The sequence below is a fragment of the Schistocerca cancellata genome, chromosome 10 (assembly GCF_023864275.1).
Source record: "Schistocerca cancellata isolate TAMUIC-IGC-003103 chromosome 10, iqSchCanc2.1, whole genome shotgun sequence".
Lineage (NCBI taxonomy): Eukaryota > Metazoa > Arthropoda > Insecta > Orthoptera > Acrididae > Schistocerca > Schistocerca cancellata.
In genome coordinates, this window is record NC_064635.1 from 209,150,985 (window position 1) to 209,173,796 (window position 22,812).

Consider the following 22,812-nt stretch of genomic DNA (forward strand, 5'->3'; position numbering starts at 1 on the left):
AAAACAGAATTGGATGAAGTTCACAGGGACTCTGCACCCTCACTGAAGATGAAGCACACTCCAGTCATTCAACTGAGGCCACCACAAAGGCTGAATAAAAATTCCTGAGATTTCTGAGACTGTAGGCATCATCATAATAAGCTGCTTGGAGAATTGACTACAAAGAAGCTGGGTGTGAGGTATGTACCACAATTGCTCACAGCTGACCAAAAGCACATCCGGCACAACATTCCAACACAACATCTGGTAATGTTTAATCGCAATTCACGGGACTTTTTGTGCAAATTTGTGACTGTTGAGAAACCTGGATCCATCACTACACACCAGAGTTACAATGGCAGTCAGCACAATAGACAACAACTGGTGAAAGTGCACTGAAGAAAGCAAAGACCATTTTGTCAGCTGGTAAGGTGACGGTCACTGTTTTTTGTAATTCCCGAGGAATAATCCTCATAGATTACTTGGAAAAAGGGAGAACAATAACTGGATCACATTATGCTTTATTGTTGGATTGTCTGAAACTTGCATTGCTTGAAAAATGACAAAGGTTGGCTAGCAAAAAAAAGTGATTTTTCACTAAGATAATGCACCATCCCACACATCAGCAATAACAATGGCAAAAGTGCATGAATTGGCTTTGAAATAGTTGCTCATCCACCCTATTCACCAGACTTAACCCCACGTGACTTCTTCCTGTTTCCTAACTTTGGTTTGTTGGTAAGAAATATCCACCACATGAGATAATGATAGTTGCAGTCAATCAATACTTTGCAGTGTTTGACAGAACCTATTTTTCCCACGGCATGAAAAAGCTGGAGGATCGCCGGGGCAAGTTTAAATTGCTCAAAGAAGACTATGTTGAGAAGTAAGGCGAGTAGTTTATGAAACAAACTTTTCTCCTTGCTTTTTTACCAGAAAACAATCACTGCAAGGGTACTGGAAGATATGGAATAAGGAACCAAATTCATAATTCCTGTACAGTACAATGTTGTGCACGAAATGTTTTAATGAGACCACAGCTAGAGAAGGAGTCTGAAGCAGATCCAATGGGCCTCTAAGCACACGCATACACAACATGGCAATGACTTACGCACATATTCACAATATGTCGTCCCGCAACCAAATGGCATCACTGGCAGCACAAATGCATTGTTCGAGTGTCGTACATCTGGGATAGGCTCCACATACGTGACCTATTTCAGGGGTGCACACAGAAAGGAATCTAAGAGGTCGATGCCCAGTGACTACGTGGGCCGTCCGACTGGATCGCCCGGTGAGATGCGTCCACACAAAAATGCAGAAGTGAACTGGAGCACCGACACGTGGCAGCCACATTACCACCAAAGCGAGGGAGGTACGGTCACACGTAGGAAGTGCAGATATGCCTCACCTGCGAGGCGTAGTGGAGGGACGACCGGTCCCATGAAGCGGTAATCGATAATCCCACCCTCACACTGAGGCCGAACCACTGCCACCATACTGCACAGATTCTCGACAGCTCACGAGTGAGAGTTGTGAAGATGACGATACGGCCCCTCGTCTGCGAACAGAAGGCACGATAGAAGTCCCGGCACACTGGTGACCTGTGAAATTAATCGGCAACAAAACCGATGCCGTGTAGTCCGTAAGTAACAAAGCATTCACACATTCTAAGTAAGAGGGACAGTGGCAGCTGCTGTGGAGGATGTTCCACACGATCGTCGGGCTTACCCGTGTCGGTAGGCCACCTGCCCGGTGCTGCTACCGGGGTCACATTCTACAGTGTTCGACACCTGTTCCTCCACGGCCTACGTACGAGGGGCACGCGTCAAAAAATGCGCCACTTTTTTTTCCGAAAGCAGAGTGGTTTTATTCAGAATTCCAATATACCATTTTATTCCCAACTCTTTCAGCTACACGATCCTATTTTTCAACGTAATCTCTGTTCAATGTGATGGCCTCGCACCATCTTATCGGACGAGCCTGTGCACTCTCACGGTACCACTCTACTGCTCGATGTCAGAGCCTACGTCCCGGTGCGTAACCTCCCTGTCGCCCACGTACTGCTTTGTACGGAGTTCGTCCTCCATTCCTCTGTTGCTCTATACGGTCTTCTGTCAGGTGGCGAGCAACCGAGCGGGCACGTACCTTCGAGTTCCCGAACCGGTGGACGAGTGTGTCGGCACTATCGACAGAGATATCCGGACGTGCAGTGAGGTGTTCGATTGCGTTCCACTGACGATCTCCGATGACAGTGTCCACACGTACCGACCTCGGCCACGTGCGGCCGGCTGGCACCTGGGAGATCGGACAGGTTTGCGCGACCTCGTCGCGATGGTGACGACACCTCGTCCGGCAGTTCGTCGTGCTTCTGTTCACTGCTAGGACTCTGTAGATATTTTGCGAGCGCCTGTGGAGATCTGTGTTGCTACGGTTTTCTGCCAAAAGAAACTCAGTAAAAGCTCTCTATTTGGAACACACCTCTGTTACAAATACCATTTTGAAGGCTACATTATAGTGCCACCTATTAAAACTTCACAAAACTTAGGGGCCGGAGCAGAAATATTCCACAATCTACATCTGCACCGTTCTCCACAAACCACCTAACGGTATGTGGCGGAGGGTACTTTTGGTAATAATATCGATCCCCACCCTATTCCACTCGCAAATAGTGCTCGAGAAGAACGACTGTCGGTAACCCTCTGTATCGGCTCTAATTTCTCGAATTTTCTCGGCGTGGTCAATACGCGAGATGTACGTGGGGGGAAGGTAATAAGTTGTCCGACTCCTCCTGCTGTCCTGAACTTTCGATAGTAAATCTCTCTGTGATGCACCGTGCCTCTCTTGTAACATCTGCCAGTGGAGTTAGTTTAGTATCTCTGTAACACTCTCTTGCCAGCTAAATGATCCCGTGATGAAACACGCCGCCCTTTGTCAGATGTTCCCCGTCTCCTCTATCCGTCCTACCTGATAAGGATCCCAGATAGATGAACGATACTAGAGAATCGGACGAACGAGAGCCTTATAAGCCACTTCTTTCCTTAAGATTCTTCCGACGAATCTGAGTCGGGTGTCTGCTTTTCCCACTATCTGTTTTATACTGTCATTCCGCTTAAGGTCACTTTGCATAGTTACGCCTAGATATTTTACGGCAGACACTGTCTTGAGCTGTTTGTCATCAATAGTGTACCTGTACAGTACTGGATTTCTTTTACTATGTATGCGCAATATGTTACATTTATTTACGTTCAGGGTCAACTACCAGAATCTGCACCATTCATCAATTCTCTGCAAGTCGTTCTGCAAATTCTTACTATCTTCTGGCGTTGCCACTTTGATATAGACAACTGCATCATCTGCAAATAGCCTTAAAGAGCATCTGACGCTTTCTACTATATCATTTATATATATTGTAAACAGCAATGGTCCTATCACACTTCTCTGTGGTACTCCAGATATTACCTTTGTTGTGAATTGGCAGGAGCCAATTCACGGAGTTTGGAGAAAGCCAAAAGGCATGCATTTAAGCTCACACAGGCTGGCGTGAGGTCTGGAAAATGACAAGGAATTATAGTAGCCAAAAATACTACATAGCTTCTGGAATACTTAACTTTAATCCATAATTGGTGTACATCGCTCTTGACGGTACATGTCTTACAATCTCAATTTTAACTGGTAATGGCGCCTTGCCAGGTCGTAGCAAATGACGTAGCTGAAGGCTATGCTAACTATCGTCTCAGCAAATGAGAGCGTAGTTGTCAGTGTAGCATCGCTAGCAAAGTCGTCTGTACAACTGGGGCGAGTGCTAGGACGTCTCCCTAGACCTGCCGTGTGGCGGCGCTCGGTCTGCAATCACTGACAGTGGCGACACGCGGGTCCGACGTATACAAGCGGACCACGGCCGATTTAAAGGCTACCACCTAGCAAGTGTGGTGTCTGGCAGTGACACCACAACCTTCACATCTGTCGATTTTGTTCTGTTAAGAGTGACTTGTTGAGTTCATCTGCAAGAAAGTCTGGAATCCAATTGCAGGTCTGCTTCGATACTCCGCAAGCTCATATTTTTTTCATTAAACAGCAATGCGTGACTGTAAATGCCTTACTGAAATCAAGGAACACGGCACCAGCCTGAGCGCCACTGTCCACTGCGCTGTGGATCTCATGGAGGAACAGAGCGAGCTGAGTTATGCAGGATCTCTGTTTGAGGAATCCATGTTGATTTTTATAGAGGGAATGTTCATTTTCCAAAAATGTCATAATTGTTGACCATAAAACATGTTCCACAAGTCTACAACAGATTGACATCAACGATATAGGTCTATAATTGTGTGGATCTGTCTTATGGCCTTTCTTATAAACGAGAATGACCTGCACTTTTTTTTCCAGTCATTAGGTACCTTTCGTTGCTCAAGCAATCTACAATAAATTACTGCTAGGAGGGGAGCAAGTTCTTTCACATAATCTTTATAGAATCTTATAGGTATCTCATCTGTTCCTGAAGCCTTTCCACAACTGAGCGATTGTAGCTGATTTTCAAATCTGCAATCAGTTATCACAATATCTGCCATTTCGATGTTTGTACGGCAGTTAAAAGGAGGGATCTTCTGCAGTGAAACAACTTTGGAAAACCGAATTCAATATTTCAGTCTTCTCTCTGCTATCTGCCATTTATGTACTGGTGTGGTCGCTGAGAGAATGAATAGATGATTTTGACCCTCTAACTGATTTTACTTACGAGCAAAATCTGTTACGGTTTTTACACAGGTTGGTTGACAACGTTTACTTTCAAAATCATTGAATGCTTCTCTCTCTGATCTCCTTTTGCTTCGTTCAGCTTTTGTTTGTCAGCTAGGTTTTTACTTCTCTTTAATCTGAGATGAAGTACTCTTTGTTTACGTAGTGCTTTTCTAACACTGCTATTAAACCATGGTGGACATTTCCCATCCCTTAAAACTTTACTCAGAACATACTTGTCTAGGGCATATTGTATTCTGTCATAACCACAAGCACCAGAATGAAGATGCAGTATGCAAGACCAGAGAAGGCAGTTAGGAAACGTCTGCCAATGGTGTACAGAATTGGTCCGCACCATGCCAAGAGCGACACTTGGAAGAAGTGAATATAAGCACAGCTCCTGCTAGCCTCGGCTGCTCAGATAGGCCCAGTCTGCAGCAGACATTTGCGCTATGCTATCAGATTGTCATGATCCGTATCAAGTGCTTACTTGGACTTTGTGTGTAGCAAAAACTTTACTATTTTCATGTCATCTCTCACTAGTGACATGTACTGTAATCAAAGTTAAGTATTGTCAATCTGCTTTCTAGAAATAAAACTACTAATATTATTTGTTTGAACTGTTGTATAGCATTCCTAGAATGCTGCATCCCTTAGGCACCCTGTTAACAACGAGTGGGCAAGATCCCATAACTGGCAGCGAGGTATTAGAAACAATTCCCGTGCCTGATGGCCACCGATTTTTTTGTGTATATTGTGCCGACGCCTTAATTCTCTGTCGTCTTTACTTCCCACGGGCACTCACTTTGCTTTAAACAGTTTCTTGTCGTGTTTGCTAATCGGTGTTTTCAAGTGGGTGTTGAAGAACATTTCTATGATTTTGTCATTATTTAGAATTCTTGCCTTGTATATTTTTTGCATTTGTGTCTTCCAAAATGCTCACCAATCCTGTCCCACCCCCTGGTCAGGCACCACAGCCACAAGCATTCGATGCAACACAGCTAATGCAGATTTTTCAGTTTCAGATGAACCAGATTTCTACCCTGCTCAACATGGTGCAGCAGCTACTAGCCAACGCTGCGCACCCTACTGAACAAGCACTGCCTACTACAGCCGCCATACCACCTTTTTGACAGGTTAGTGAACAAAAGAGTGGGTGTTCCAGTTTGAGGTGCACATCACCACCCACAACAGACCAGGTACTGTGAAACTTCCATATCTATTCTTCCATATCTATTATGAACGGTAGGAAGTGCAGTGTTCCACCTCATTGAAAAACTTTTTCCTGCCACCACTCCATGAACTCTATTACGATCAGATGGTACAGGCTGTAACAAACTATTATGACCATAAGTGAATGTGGTAGCAATTTGGTATCAATTCTTCAATTGCAAAAAATGGGCAGAACAAACATATCGTGAGTAGGTAACAGATTTGTAGAGTATGGCAAGGAACAGTAAATTAAAATATGCTTGTGGTGCTTTATTTTCAGATGTTATGTTGCAGCCGGCCGCGGTGGTCTTGTGGTTCTAGGCGCGCAGTCCGGAACCACGGGGCTGCTACGGTCGCAGGTTCGAATCCTGCCTCGGGCATGGATGTGTGTGATGTCCTTAGGTTAGTTAGGTTTAAGTAGTTCTAAGTTCTAGGGGACTGATGACCACAGCAGTTAAGTCCCATAGTGCTCAGAGCCATTTGAACCATTTGTTATGTTGCATGATGTGATCGTGTACAATGTGCCTAATGTCAAAATCAGACAAAAAATTTTGAAACAGTCCAATCCATCATTTCAGCAGGTGGTGCACATACCAGATCAGTACGATTCCAGGGCCTTGTCGGCTCATACATTTGGGCAGCCAGCTATTTGCTGAGTTGAGTCCCTTAGTTGCGATCACCCCATTCTGCATTGGCAGCTTGCACTAGTCAAGCCGGGTAAACGACACCTATCCATGCCACGTACACAGTTCACTAAACAGGCAGCTGCACAGGCGAACACAAATGAGTCTTGCCCTCACTGTTATACATGGCACAACCACCGAGACTGTCCCTCCCAACGAGCTCACTATTATGCTTGTGGTGGGAAAGGACATGTACAATCCGTGTGTTTGCAACAGAACAAACATAAGAATTTGGCCCACTCCCAAAAATCTTAGTCACAAGGCCCATGTCATTAATGCAGTATATTTCAAGTCTGCAACTAGAAAGTGTGCAATTTCATCAGTGATACATCAGTCAAACAAACTTATTGTTCACTTGCTAAAAGCAACTCCCACAACTCTTTTCTAAATGTTTAGGCACAGCTAGCAATTGTGTTGCACATATTACTCTGAAAGACAGTGCTCAGCTGAAATTTTGCCAGGCCAGAACTGTTACCATTGAATTACAGGACAAAGTCACTGCTGAACTTAAAGAATTGCAGGATAGCAGAGTTATTGTGCCCTTATCAGCTAATCAGTGGGCAAGTCGACTGATTTTTCTCCCCAAACCTTCAGGTTGCATTCACCTCTGTATTGTCTTTAAGTATACAGTCAACCCACAAACTGCAATTGATACTTATCAATTGCCATGCCCAGGGGACCTCATGGACAAATTAGGTGTTGCACATTACATTTCAAAAATTGATTTGCGCATTGCATATCTTTAAATACCACTTGATGAAGAATCTCAAAAAGTGTGTGTAGTAAATACTCATTTGGGATTGTTTAAATATTTGTTTTTCCCTTTTGGCAGTGCTTCTGCACCTGCCATTTTCCAACGTTATTTGAAACAGCTGATTGCACAAGTGCCAAACTGTTCAAACCATTTGTATGATACTGTTGTAGCAGGTCGTGCATCTGAAGAACATATTGCAAATTTATGTGCGCTGTTTTGTGTGTTGGCTGATGCAGGACTAAAGTGTAGACTGGACAAGTGCGATTTTTTTAAACCTGGATTGCAGAATCTTGGCCATGTCATTAACAGTCAAGGTGTACATCCCCTGCAGTTGCATTTGTTAGCCAAACAAGATTTGCTGGTTCCTCACATTGACACAAAATTGCAGTCAGTCTTAGGGAAGATGAATTATTATATTTGGTTCATACCAAATGCTGCACAAATCGGAGCTCTATTGCATCGCTTGCATCACAAGAATATCCCCTCTGTTTGGACAGGTGAGTGCCAAGTAGGTTTTCAAAAAGTTTAAGATGCATTGTTCAGCAATTGATGCTCAGTTCATTTCAATCCTGAAAAACCAGTTGTATTGCAAGTTGACACTTCCTCTTAATGGAATTGGTGCTGTGCTTTTCCCAGAATTGGTGATAAGGACAGACCTATTGCTTTAGCATCAAAAGTGTTGTGCAAAGCTCAGTGTAATTTTTCACAACTTAAAAAAGAGGCTTTAGCTATTTGTATGGTGTCACCAAATTCCACCATTATTTGTATGGCAGAAAATTCTACTTCGTAACAGATCACAGTCCTTCTTTCATCCGATGAAACCGGTTCATGTACGAACTGCCCAAAAATTGCAAAGATAGGCTTTGTTGTTGTCTCAATACCAGTACGAGATTGTGTATCATCCAACAGCTCAACATGATAAAGTGGATGCACTTTCATGTCTTCTGATTGACCCTAATACAGACTTTTGACGATCCTGCTGCATCTTGTCGTCACAGTAATGTTCAGGGCTCTGAATTGCTGCAGTCTTTTCAGCTCAACTATAGGAAAGTTGCACAGGCCACAGACGCTGATCCAGATTTGAACATTTTGCTCCACTTTACTTGCACAACGTGGCCTCACTCAGTGGGTAGCATAAAGAACTCTGTAGTGCACCAATACTTTGCATGTTGGCATGGGTTTTCTGTACAGAAAGGTGCGATTCCTCTTCAGAATGACAGTGGCCAGTCATGTATGTTAATCCCTAAAGCTTTGCAAAAACAAATGTTGCAGTTATTTCACAAAGGACACTGGGGGATTGTTTGTACGAAACAGTTAGCACGTTAATGCTGTACTTATGGACACCAAAATAGAACAGATGACCTCACAGTGTTACGCTTGTGTGGAAAATCAGTCCGCTCCACCACAGAAATTCTCTGCTTGGCCTAAGTTGCAATTGCCATGGCAACGTGTGCACATACACTTTGCGGGACCTTTTTGGAACACCCGTTGGTTAATTGTGGTCGACTCATATAGCAAGTTTCTTTTTGCTGTGCCAATGAACTCGACAACATCACGTAGCACAATTCATGTGTTGTAATTGATTTTTTGCATAGAAGGTTTACCTGAAGTAATACTGTCAGGCAATGGACCTCAGTTCACGTCAAATGAATTTGAAACATTCTGTGAATGCAATGGCATACAGCATCTAACTAGTGATTTGTTCCACCCACAGTCAAATGGCAAAGCAGAACATTTTTTCAGGATATTCAAGCAGCAGATGGCCAAACTTCGCTCCGCACACGTTAGGGATCAAGCATTGTAACTGTTTCTCACCTCATGTCGTTCACACCCACGAGATGGACCGTCGGCGGCGGAATTGCTTCACGCCTGCCACTATTACGCACTGCTTCACCCTCCTCAGAATCTGGTGGCAAAGGAAGGTCGCAAGTATTGCCTTGTGCCACAAGATGTTGTCTTTCACAAGGTTCTTAGTGGCAGCAGAAGGCGGGCGCAAGGCGAGATCATCCATTGACTAGGAGCTTGCATGTACCTTCTTTCAGTCCAGATGGCTTGCAGCGCCGCCATCAAAATCAACATTGCCTCTGTCATGTACACCACAATCTTTCAGTCTCTCTTCCCCAGATTCATGGTTCCAGAGGACAGCATGGCCACAGCAGCCACCAGAGGGTGTTATCATGACACCGTAACATGACCCCATGGGGACGGAGCCTTCGCCCCCTCTCATCCTACCAATGCAGCTGGACCCATCCACACCACAACAGTTCCCACCTTCTTCATCTGGTTCATGGCAGCAGGAGGTAGTTGCGTACCCCTTCAGGTCATTTTCCAGGGGACATTTCTGCCATAGTGAAGGCCGGATGGTGGCGTACAGCCAGAAGCTTGACGTCCTCTGCAGCTACAGCTTCCAGCCCATCAGAGCGTCCAATCTCCTGCAACTCCCACCGTGGTCGCACTCCAAACATAACGATGGTCCATCACTGGGGGGGAGGGGGGGGGGGGGGGGGGAATGTTCTGGCATAACCACCACAGGCACCACAACGAAGATGCAGTACACAAGACCAGAGAAAGCTGTGAGGAAACATCGACCAATGGTGCGCAGAATTGGACCGCATTGCGCCAAGAGCGACACCTGGAAGAAGTGAATATATGCACCGCTCCTGCTAGCCTCAACTGCTCAGATCAGCCCAGTCTGCAGCAGACATTTCTGCTACGCTATCAGATTGTCATGATCCATATAAAGTGCTTACTTGGACTTTGTGTATAGCAAGAACTTTACTGTTTTCATGTCACCACTCACTAGGGACATTTGCTGTAATCAAAGTTAAGTATTGTCAATTTGGTTTCTAAAAATAAAACTACTAATGTTGTTTGTTTGAAGTGTTGTATAGCATTCTGAGAATGCTGTATCCCTTAGGCACTCTATTAGTGATGAGTGAGCAAGACCCCACATATTGAACAATGCCTTTGAATTTTTTCCATTTGTTCTCCACATCTTTGTTCTCTTCACTATCTTCCTACCTTTCTTAACATTTCTTATAGCACCCATCATCATAGATGCTGTCACAGCCTTATGGTCACTGATACCTTCCTCTATGTTAACTGATTCAATAAGTTCAGGTCTGTTTGTTGCCAGGAGGTCAAAGATGTTACCCTCACAAGTTGGTTCTCTAACTATCTGCTCAAGGTAATTTTTGGATAAGACGTCCAGAACAATGCCACACAATTCCCTGTCTCTGGCACCAGTTTTGATGGCATAACACTCCCAATCTATATCTGGAAAGTTTAAATCACCCCCTATTACAACGGCACAATCGGAAAAATTACTAATGATATTATGCAAGTTCTATCTGAAGCACTGTACAACTACATATCCTGACAAGGCTTGCCTATGAAAGCATCAGATCACCATTTATGACTGTTCTTTGATATTCAGTTTCACCCAGATTAATTCACATTTGGAATCTGCAATAATCTCGCTAGATTTTATCAAATTTTTTGCTGCAATAAACACACCACCAACATTAGTGACTAACCTATCCCTACGATAAACATTCCAATCCAAAGTTAGGATTCCATTGTCACTGACGCCTGGCTTCAACCAGCTTTCTGTTCACAATACTATCTGTCCATTATAACCTTCAGAAAGCGATACTAATTCTGGAACCTTTCCTTGGATGCTCCTGCAGTTTGGATGCTCCTGCAGTTTACTAAAATCATATTAATCTTTTCTATCTCTGATCTGTGAGGACCAAGATTCTTTGAGGTCGCTGTGGCTGATTTAACAGGCTACTCATCTTTGCTCCCAAGGGAGAGATTCTCTAACCTAAATAAGGCCCATGTGCATGCCACACACACTTTGCTACCCTAGTAGCCAATTCCCGCATGTAGTGCACACCTGACCTGTTAAGGAGAACCCTACAATTCTGCACCCGATAGCGGAGGACGAGAAACGCATTCGATACCGTCGCAGAGTCATCTGAGCCTCTGGTTTAGACCTTCACTCTGCTCAAAACCAGAGGACCGTGATCAACCCTGGGTATGATGTTACAGATAGGCAGCTTAGCCTGCAACCCGCGTGCGTTGCTAGTTGCCTACACCAAATCAGCGAGCTGCAGAAAGGAGCCAAGGATGGCCTCACAACCCAAGAAGAAGGTGTCATATGTGCCGACATGTGCCACTACATGTCCAACAATGAATTCTGAATTTTTTTCAAGTGAAACAGGCCGAGTAAAAAGAAATGTGTTGCATTACTTACTGAATGCTCCTCGTACTTACAAAGTGCACCCACTTTGTGTGGTTGCCCTTTCCCGTAAACAATCCTGTCTGACACATAATGAAACACTGTGGCAAACAGTTTATGGTCCAGTTGCTGTTGATGGGGGCACTTTTCCAGTACAGTTATACAGCCATCCATCCATTGTCATTTGCCTGTCCATATGTAAAGACAATGTCAGTTTGTTGCTGGTTAGTATACTGGGCTACCGTCCCTCAGTGCTGCACTACAAGACAAATTTCCACACCAGAGTTGGCAATAGTGGTGAAGAAGATGCTCCCTCATACCAATGTGTGAACAGTTTATGGTCCAGTAGCTGGAGCCATGTGGAGCTGAGACACTAATACTGACAGAATATTTTCACTTGCCTGATGTATTCTCACATAACTTTCAATCACTGAAACTCAAATGGTCAAAGATCTTTTATCTTCACCTCAGAATGAGTTTTTGGCTACACAGCCACATAAGGTTTTATGTAACTTACCATCTCAGGGATCATTTGCTGCAATTTGTCCCCATTTAGGAAAATCACCCTGTATAATGTTGCCCATTTGCATATTTATGACATATTTCTTCCAAAATATAATACACAAGCTACATATTAAGTTTACAAGGAGTACACTTTTGATTTGTGTGTTGCAAGCACACAGTCTATGTATCGTGTAAACTAATTTGAGCAAATAAAAATTAATGACTTTCTGCTTGCTCACAAAGAAAGGTACTATCATCTGAGGACAACAATCTATTTTAAACAGGTGAGAGGCTACTATAGGTTTGTTCAAAACCACTACGGAAAAATCTAACAAAATAGGTGCCCCCATAATAACTACGTAAGTACAGCAGATTTACAGGTGATGGTTAACTCTGGGCTAATAGCACACCACCGAAACACAATACTGTGACCAAATCTGAAATTCTGAATACATAGATCACAGTTGGTGTTAATATGTAATAGATCACAGCAGAAGGAAATGGACACACAGAATAGAAGGGTGCCAACAGACAGGATGGTAGAGTATGGTAGTTAATATGAATAAGGAAGAGAAGAAGCAAAATAAATACTGGCCAATGTTTGCTTCTCCTGGATCTCCTTGCTCCAGGAACTACTATCTTTCCACAGGCCCACTGTAAAAGCATCAGTTATTTAACTTTAGAGGACAGCAGCACAATCAAAAAATCACTCCCCCAGGTAAAGCCTACCTGTCTCTCTCGTGCTCGAGGTCCGCGATGTTGTTGGCTTGCTTTGCAGCCTCGTTCATTGCCTGTCCCAGCTTCAACTCGAGACCTCGTCGTGCCTGCTCCCCAATCTGCAGAATTTTATTCTGCTCGGCCACCGTATCTTTGGAACAAATAATAAAACTATAATATTCCTTGCAATAATTGCATCAAAAATGCAGACAAATTAAACTGTGTGGCATGTTTAAAGCAATAACTAATAAATAATAAACATAAAAAATAAAATACACTGCAGGGAAAAAATTAATACTTCTGGAAAGACGACACAGATTTTGATCCGTATTTTGATGGTATATGTCACCTGGGGGATAGCAGATGTAGTGATAATGGTTTCAATATGGTCCACCAACAGATAGCATAGTGGCAGAGCTACCAGAGCATCATCTGTGTCTACCATTTAATAGGAAATGCTCACAGCCAGAAGGATTACTGTGGTGCAAACATGTGAAGCAAGCAAGCAATCATGCCACAAAGACGCACTCATGATTCTTACATCCAACTGAGTAACTTCAAAAGGGGTCAAATTGTGGCCTTCTGAGTGGCGGGATGGTCCTTTTGGAGAATTGCCGTATAAGTTGGACATGGTGTCTGTTGTGCAATGACGCTGATGTCAGTGGTCACATGAACATTCTCACACCTATAGACAATGCTCTGGATGCCCACGCAGAACAGATGCTTTCCAGGATTATTGTATTTTAAGTGCAGCAGTGGTACATCGTACAGCTACCACAACACAGATAAGATAGCTTGTGAGACCAGATGCAACAACATGAACTGTTGACAGGTTATTAGCAGTGGGACTATGGACATGTACACCTCTAATCCATCTTCCACTCACCACAGCATCGATGTGCACAGTTCGACAGGTGCCATCGGAGTTTCGTTTGGAAGATGGAATGGAGCACCACGATCGTAAGTGATAAAAGCAGATTCTGCCTGCACGTACGACATGTTGTTGTTGTGGTCTTCAGTCCTGAGACTGGTTTGATGCAGCTCTCCATTCTACTCTATCCTGTGCAAGCTTCTTCATCAGACCTGGTGAATGCTGCCTCTTAGAGTGAATTCACACAAGACAAATTGGCCCCAACCCAGGTCTTATGGTCTGGGGTGCAATAAGCTATAATTCTTGTTCACCTTTGGTGTTTCTAGAGTGAATCCTAACCAGCACTTGATACATGCACAATGTTGTTAGACCCATTCTTTTGCCATTCTTGCAACCAAAAGGTGATGTGTTGTTCCAACGGGATAATGCTCATCCACACACTACTCGTGAAACTTGTGCTCTGCAAGATGTGCATCAACTTTCCTGGCTACCACAATTTCTGGACTTGTCTCCAAAAGAGCACATGTGGGACATGTGAGGACAAGAAGTGACTTGTGACACATCAACCAGCAACTCTTACAGAACTACATGAACAAGTCGAGCAGGCACGTAATAACGTATCCGATGACTGTATTCACTGGCTGCATGATGAATTGGATGCCAGAGTCAGTGACTGCATTGCCTCCCATCAAAGCTACACCATGTACTAAATACACGTGTTGATACCTGGTATCTCAGAACCACTTGTAATGTAAACGTAATCGTTCCATGCACTCCATATGCACTGTTGAAACAATAAATCTTAAGTGAATTGGAAATCTCTAAAAGGGTGTACTAATTTTTTATTTATTTTTTTATTTTTTATTTTTTTCTGGCAGCGTAGTTCCTACCCATTCCGACATAGTGTGCCATAAGTTCCTGTTGAGCAAGAAGTGCAGACACATGTAGTCATAACTATGGGACAGATGAAGAAATTACTATCTGGAAAAATTGTGGTAAGATGTCTTAGCACTCCCAGCGTTGGGCTGTGATATAACTCTGGGAATTAGTGTCTGAGGAATGCCATACAATTAACTGATACGAGGGACATTCGAAAAGTAAAGCATGTTGTGATGTAATGGGTTCTGCATTTCTCTCACCAATGTTAATGTGAAGTCATAGACCAATGTAATCGTTGGTGCCATCATAAAGCTAACAGCAAGTAAGAATGTAACAATGTTGTGAGAAGGAAAGTTGCTACTCACCATATAGCGGAGATGCTGAGTCGCAGATAGGCACAACAAAAAGATTCACATTTAAATCTTTCAGCCATTAAGGCCCTAGTCAACGATAGACACACATGCGTACATGCACGTATACTCAAAAACTGAAATGGTATTCCAACCACCGTCCAAAATACATGCCATACCAGGGGCAAGTAAAGACAAATGTGGCCTCAAGAAAGCAGGCATATATAATATTCCACATAGTTGTGGCAAATCCTACATCAGTCAAACGATCCCACAGTCAAAGACTGCTGCAAAGAACACCAACACCACAAGTGCCTAGGCCAGCCCAACAAGTTAGTACCGACAGAACACTGCTTGGAAACTGGGCACAATATGAAATACGAAGAGAACAAGATTTTGGCCCCTACCAGCTTCTACTGGGAAAGCACCTTCAAGGAGGCCATTGAAATTTGCAAAAAGAACAATCTCATAAACCAAGACACAGGTTTTCAACTCAGCAAGGCATGGAAACCATTACTTAGCTCCATCAAGGCATCATGCCTCAAGTGAACACAAGTTCCTTCCACGACGACCACTGGGGACACTCCACAGGATTCTGCATCTTCCAACACCCAGCGCAATGCCAGGGACGGCACAGACCTGGGTCAGGACCCGCAAATGGATTGTCGTCGGGCATAATCGGATTGCCAGCAGCCGTAATCAAAGGGTCGGCACTCGCAATTGGAATGTCAGCAGCTGCAATCGGACCATGAGCGCAGGGAATCAAAGCCCGACTGATGGACATAGATAACACCGACAATGAGCAGACAGACCATTCCATCAGAACCACCTGATGATGGCAGAAAGGTTAATTGCAAAAATATTGTGGGACTTCCACAATCGCATCCAGCTGGACACCCGAGAGCCCTGGAAACAACAAATAATAAGCTGCTCAAGCTAACAACTTGGGTAGTATCTTGGACAGTGGCTCGTCACTCTTCCATGAAGAATAATCTTCAACTGAGCATGGAGGGAAAACTCACTGAATGCACTACCCCAGGTGGTAACCAATCCACCGTCACCTGAGATGACATTAGCGGTCCTTCGTATTCTGGGGAGTCTGCACCAACATGCTTTGAGGATGAGTCAGAGCATCCTGAAATCACCAGACGTAAACTCAGACCAAGACAGCAAAGCTTCTTCGCAACATTTGAGCCTAATTCACTTCTCAAAGTGGGTAAATTGGAACATCTGACCGATTCACTAACACAACACAACGTAGTACTGACAGCAGTACAAGAAACCAGATTCACGGATGATCATGCCTTTGAGTCCCAAAGATACAGAATCCTCAAAGGAAAAGTAGGTCAGCAGGTGATGAAGAACGTACCCCCCTTAGGTACAGGATTTATAATCGGATACTGGATTCAGTGAGTGACTTCACCTCCCCAAGCAGTTGTGTATCCATCCTCTCCCTCAAATGTGCTAACAAGGGCTATGGTCAACATACATGCCCAAACCAAACAGGACAACAGATGCAATCCAGACAGAACTGAGAAATTCTGGGCAGATTTAGAAGATATTCTCTCCAAAGTTCCAGAGACACACACCATCACAATGCTTGGTGACTTCAATGCTCAACTGGTAAGAGAGAAAAGAAAATACAGAAATATAGTGGGCAAATATCTGGCACATATGAGAACCAACCACAATGGGGAATGATTGGTGGATCTCTGTAGGACTTTTGGGTTGGTCATGAAGTCTACAGCCTTCAAACACCTACCAAGAAAGTATAAAAGTTGGATTTCACCTAACACCAACTTGGGTGAATTCCAAATACACTATGTGATCAAAAGTATCCAAACAACCGCAAAAACATACGTTTTTCATATTAGGTGCATTATGCTGCCACCTACTGCCAGGTGCTCCATATTAGCAACCTCAGTAGTGAAAGAGCAGAATGGGGCTCTCTGCAGAACTCACAGACTTCTAACGTGGTCAGATCATTGGGTGTTACTTGTGTCACATGTCTGTATGCAAGGTTTCCACACTCCTAAACATCCCTAGGTTCACTGTTTCCGATGTGATAGAGAAGTGGAAACATTAAGGGGCACACACAGCACAAAAGTGTACAGTCCAACCTCGTTTGTTGACTGACAGAGACCGCCATCTACCCAGACCATCACACAGGAATTCCAAATTGCATCAAGATCCACTGTATGTACTATGACAGTTAGGCAGGAGATGAGAAAACTTCGATTTCATAGTCGAGCGGCTGCTCATAAGCCACAAACTACACTGTTAAATGCCAAATGATGCCTTGCTTGATACAAGGAGCATAAACATTGGACAATTGAACAGCAGAAAAACATTGTGTGGAGTGACAAATCATGGTACACAATGTAGTGACCCAGTGGCAGGATGTGGGTATGGTGAATGCCTAGTGAATTTCATCTGCCAGCATGTATAGTGCCAACAGTAAAATTCGGAGGCGGTGGTGTTATGGTGTGGTCGTGCTTTTCACGGAGGGGGTTTGCACCCATTGTTGTTTTGCATATCACTATCACAGTGCAGGCATAAATTGATGTTTTAAGCCCTTCTTGCTTCCCACTGTTGAAGAGCAATTCAAGGATGGCGATTGCATCTTTCAACATGATCGAGCACCTGTTCATAATGCACGGCCTGTGGCAGAGTGGTTACATGACAATAACATCACTGTACTAGCCTGCACAGAGTCCTGACCTGAATGCCACAGAACACCTTTGGGATGTTTTGCAATGCTGACTTCATGTCAGGCCTCAACAACTGACATCGATACCTCTCCTCAGTACAGCACTCCATGAAGAATGGGCTGCCATTCCGCAAGAAATCTTCCAGCACCTGACTGAATGCATGCCTGCGAGAGTGGAAGCTATCATGAAGGCTAAGGTTGGGCCAACAACATATTGAGTTCCTTCATTACCAAAGGAGGCTGCCACAAACTTGTAAGTCAATTTCAGCCATGTGTCCAGATAGGTTTGATCACAGTGTCCATTTTCAAAAAAATCTCAAAAGGAAATACAAGATGTAAAGGAATTAACAAGTGCCAATCTGGAGTCAGACCACTGTCTCACAAAGATCAAAATGAGACTCCAGCCTCAAAACATTAGAGCACACAGAACCTCCAAGATGGTAAGAATTGATGTAGAGTGATTTAAGAACAGACAAGAAGTAAGCCAGAGACTGAACAGTACAGATTTCAACAGCTGGGACCAACTGAAGGAAACTCTTGTGAAGATGACCAATGAATCCCCGCCCCCCCCTCCTCCTCACCAGAAGAAGGAAGCATCTGTGGTGGAATAAAGACTGTGACAATGCAATAGCCCAAAGACAGACTATCTGAGGGAAGTGGAATTGTAAGAAAACCAAGAAAAATTGGGAGAACTTTTGGGACCAAAGAAGGTAATTCGAGGAACCAAATGGACCTTCACACAAAACCAACTAACCCAAATCGAAGAGAGCTTTGCTAAGAATAATTCCAGAGATTTCTACAGAACCATCAAGCAGGCACTCAGAAAATACAATCCGCCAAGTTTCCACTTCAGAGAGTCGCAGGCACATTGGTTTTTAATGACAAGGACAACTGCCACCTATTAGTTGAGTACTTTAAAACCTACTCAACTGTGATCCACCCAATGAAGACTTTGACTACAGACAAACCACATCAAACCCAAACTCACTGCCCCTTCATTCGAAGAAGATGGACAAGTCATTCAACTTTTGAAGAATAATAAGGCAGCTGGAGAGGACTCTATCGTTCCTGAACTCTGGAATTGTGTTGGAAGCAATGCATGGGCAAGCTCACTGAGATCATCCAGAATGTCTGGGAAATGGAGAAATTACCACCTGATTGGAACACAGCTCTGATCCATCCACTTCACAAAAAGGGAGATTTTACTGATCTGAACAACTACCGTAGAATTTCTTTTGCCCCAGTAACATACAAGATTCTCTCCAAGGCATTACGAACAAGGGCAGAAGATCAGCTGGATAGCCAACTGGGAGAATATCACGGATGCTTCATGAAGACTTGATCCTGTACAGAACAGATCCTCAACCTTAAAACTGTACTGGCATACTCCAAGATGAGAAATTGCAAGGTGGTCATCACCTTTGTTGATTTCAGGAAGACCTACGACGCCGTTGATAGAGAAACGCTTAACGAAATACTCCAGGAACTAGCCCTAGACAACAAAACCCGCAGGCTCATTCTAGAAACCTTGACCAACACCCATTCTGATGTCAAATTTAGAGGTCAGATGTCAGAAAGCTTCAAGATAAAAATTGTAGTGAGACACTTGCAATGTGTCCTTGAAGAGGTTGTGAGACAATGGTACAAGGAACTGACCAGTTCGGGTGTTCAAACTGGTGTCTAACTGGACCGTAAGAATGAAGGACTGGTTGTAGATTGCCTGGCTTTTGCAGTGACACAGCAGAAATTGCTGATCCTCCTTAAATGGCAACAATGCAGTTAAACTGCCTCCAAAAACAGGTAGCCAAAGGGGATCTTCAAGTGTCACTGGAAAAAAACATCAAAGAAGCTAACTGAGAGATGTTACTAGACCAGGGGAAAATCAAAAGGAGTGAGAAGTTTAAGTATCTCAGCGAATGGATTGAACCCAACTTATCAGAAAAAACATCACTATCCATGAGAGTCAACAAGTTGCAACTAGCCTATCGACTGTCTATGAACAACTACAACAAAAAATGCCTGTCACATGACCTGAAACTTACGACCAGAAGTCCTGTATGCCATGGAATGTCTTTCCATGAACTGGAGAGATCTGATGGAGGAACTGGAAGTCAGAGAGAGGAGAATTCTCAGGAAGATCCAAGGTCTGGCAGAAGAAGATGGGGAATTCGAAGGTGACATATGGATATGTGTGGATATGTGTGGATATGTGTGTGTGTGCGCGCGAGTGTGTACCCGTCCTTTTTTTCCCCCTAAGGCAAGTCTTTCCGCTCCCGGGACTGGAATGACTCCTTACCCTCTCCCTTAAAACCCACATCCTTTCGTCTTTCCCTCTCCTTCCCTCTTTCCTGATGAGGCAACAGTTTGTTGCGAAAGCTTGAATTTTGTGTGTATGTTTGTGTTCGTTTGTGTGTCTGTCGACCTGCCAGCACTTTCATTTGGTAAGTCACATCATCTTTGTTTTTAGATATATTTTTCCTTCGTGGAATGTTTCCTTCTATTATAATCAAAATTTACAGGCAGATAAGCAAAGTTTGTGGAAATTTACTGAATGGCACTTCAGTTCAAACCTGATGCATCATATTTTATGGTGGATGAGCAAATATGATGATGGAGAATGATTAGACTGACCTGCAGTCATGACTGACGAACTCAAAACAAGGACTGAGGAAAAAATTCAACAGGAAAGCTGTTTCACTACTGCAGGTGTCAGCTCGTGCTTTACTAAAAATTCAAAATCACTCCTTGATCAAATTGTTAGTTGTGATCTGGGCTATAGAAAAGCTGTGGATCACCTAAATATTGAGTCACATTGATTTAAGCTCTAGCAGCAAACCTGAGGAGACTACTGAGAATCATTACACTGGGAAACCCTACACAGTAAATACACTCCTGGAAATTGAAATAAGAACACCGTGAATTCATTGTCCCAGGAAGGGGAAACTTTATTGACACATTCCTGGGGTCAGATACATCACATGATCACACTGACAGAACCACAGGCAAATAGACACAGGCAACAGAGCATGCACAATGTCGGCACTAGTACAGTGTATATCCACCTTTCGCAGCAATGCAGGCTGCTATTCTCCCATGGAGACGATCATAGAGATGCTGGATGTAGTCCTGTGGAACGGCTTGCCATGCCATTTCCACCTGGCGCCTCAGTTGGACCAGCGTTCGTGCTGGATGTGCAGACCGCGTGAGACGACGCTTCATCCAGTCCCAAACATGCTCAATGGGGGACAGATCCGGAGATCTTGCTGGCCAGGGTAGTTGACTTACACCTTCTAGAGCACGTTGGGTGGCACGGGATACATGCGGACGTGCATTGTCCTGTTGGAACAGCAAGTTCCCTTGCCGGTCTAGGAATGGTAGAACGATGGGTTCGATGACGGTTTGGATGTACCGTGCACTGTTCAGTGTCCCCTCGACGATCACCAGTGGTGTACGGCCAGTGTAGGAGATCGCTCCCCACACCATGATGCCGGGTGTTGGCCCTGTGTGCCTCGGTCGTATGCAGTCCTGATTGTGGTGCTCACCTGCACGGCGCCAAACACGCATACGACCATCATTGGCACCAAGGCAGAAGCGACTCTCATCGCTGAAGACGACACGTCTCCATTCGTCCCTCCATTCACGCCTGTCGCGACACCACTGGAGGCGGGCTGCACGATGTTGGGGCGTGAGCGGAAGACGGCCTAACGGTGTGTGGGACCGTAGCCCAGCTTCATGGAGACGGTTGCGAATGGTCCTCGCCGATACTCCAGGAGCAACAGTGTCCCTAATTTGCTGGGAAGTGGCGGTGCGGTCCCCTACGGCACTGCGTAGCATCCTACGGTCTTGGCGTGCATCCTTGCGTCGCTGCGGTCCGGTCCCAGGTCGACAGGCACGTGCACCTTCCGCCGACCACTGGCGACAACATCGATGTACTGTGGAGACCTCACGCCCCACGTGTTGAGCAATTCGGCGGTACGTCCACCCGGCCTCCCGCATGCCCACTATACGCCCTCGCTCAAAGTCCGCCAACTGCACATACGGTTCACGTCCACGCTGTCGCGGCATGCTACCAGTGTTAAAGACTGTGATGGAGCTCCGTATGCCACGGCAAACTGGCTGACACTGACGGCGGCGGTGCACAAATGCTGCGCAGCTAGCGCCATTCGACGGCCAACACCGCGGTTCCTGGTGTGTCCGCTGTGCCGTGCGTGTGATCATTGCTTGTACAGCCCTCTCGCAGTGTCCGGAGCAAGTATGGTGGGTCTGACACACCGGTGTCAATGTGTTCTTTTTTCCATTTCCAGGAGTGTATTTTAATTGTCTACTATAATGGTGAATAATGCTAAAGCATTATCATTTTATACAAAATACAATGTTTTAATACATACATAACACTAGTAAAATCAAGTTTGTTTACATTATGAACTAACTATTTTGTCATTTTATAAAACTGTATTGGGTTATTATCCTTTGAAGTCTGATTATTACTTTTTGTGACATTATAAAACCATTCGTGTAAGTGTAACGAAATAATTATGCAGTGTGATGTATATCAGTGTTGTGTATCATATTGTTTAACTACCAATTTCTTACTCAAACTATAAAGGATTTCTTCCCAGCCTATTTATGCACAGTACATCACATTTTTCTATGTTGAGTATCAACTGCCATGCCCTCAGTAAGTCTTCTTAAATTATGGTATTGTTTTCTCACATTACAGGTTTGCTATATACAACAGCAACATACACTAACAACCTTGTGAAGCTTGCAACATTATTGGCCACATTATTCACAGATCTCTTGAGCACTAAAGATCCTGTAACATGCTCTTGGGGGACACCCAAAATTACTTTCACATTAAATGGTTCTTACCATCAATAAACATGTGTTAGGCTTTGTTAGCTTGGAAGTCCTCTATCTAGTCACAAAAGCTGTCAAATATTCTGGAAGCTTGCATTCTGTTTGCAAGACAGTATCACAGAACTTACTGAAAAACTTCTTGAAGTCAAGGAACAACAGCACCAATATGAAGCTGCCACCCACCGGCTACCAGATTCCATTGACTAACAAGACTGCTGACTGTTTGCTGAGTCTACATTGATTAATACAGAGATCTCTGATCTCCAGGAAAGTCTTAATATGCAAACTGAAACTAATGTTCCACGATTCAACTACA

At 44.1% G+C, this 22,812-nt stretch overlaps 1 protein-coding gene across 1 annotated transcript in view; it reads right to left on the reverse strand.

The window, feature by feature from the left end:
* Positions 1-22,812, reverse strand: part of LOC126106273 (cilia- and flagella-associated protein 58-like) — a 282,413-nt gene that overhangs the window by 141,337 nt on the left and 118,264 nt on the right. The window contains exon 8 of the mRNA XM_049912496.1: positions 12,839-12,977. Coding sequence (XP_049768453.1) covers positions 12,839-12,977 — 139 coding nt within the window. The remainder of the gene's footprint in view (positions 1-12,838; positions 12,978-22,812) is intronic.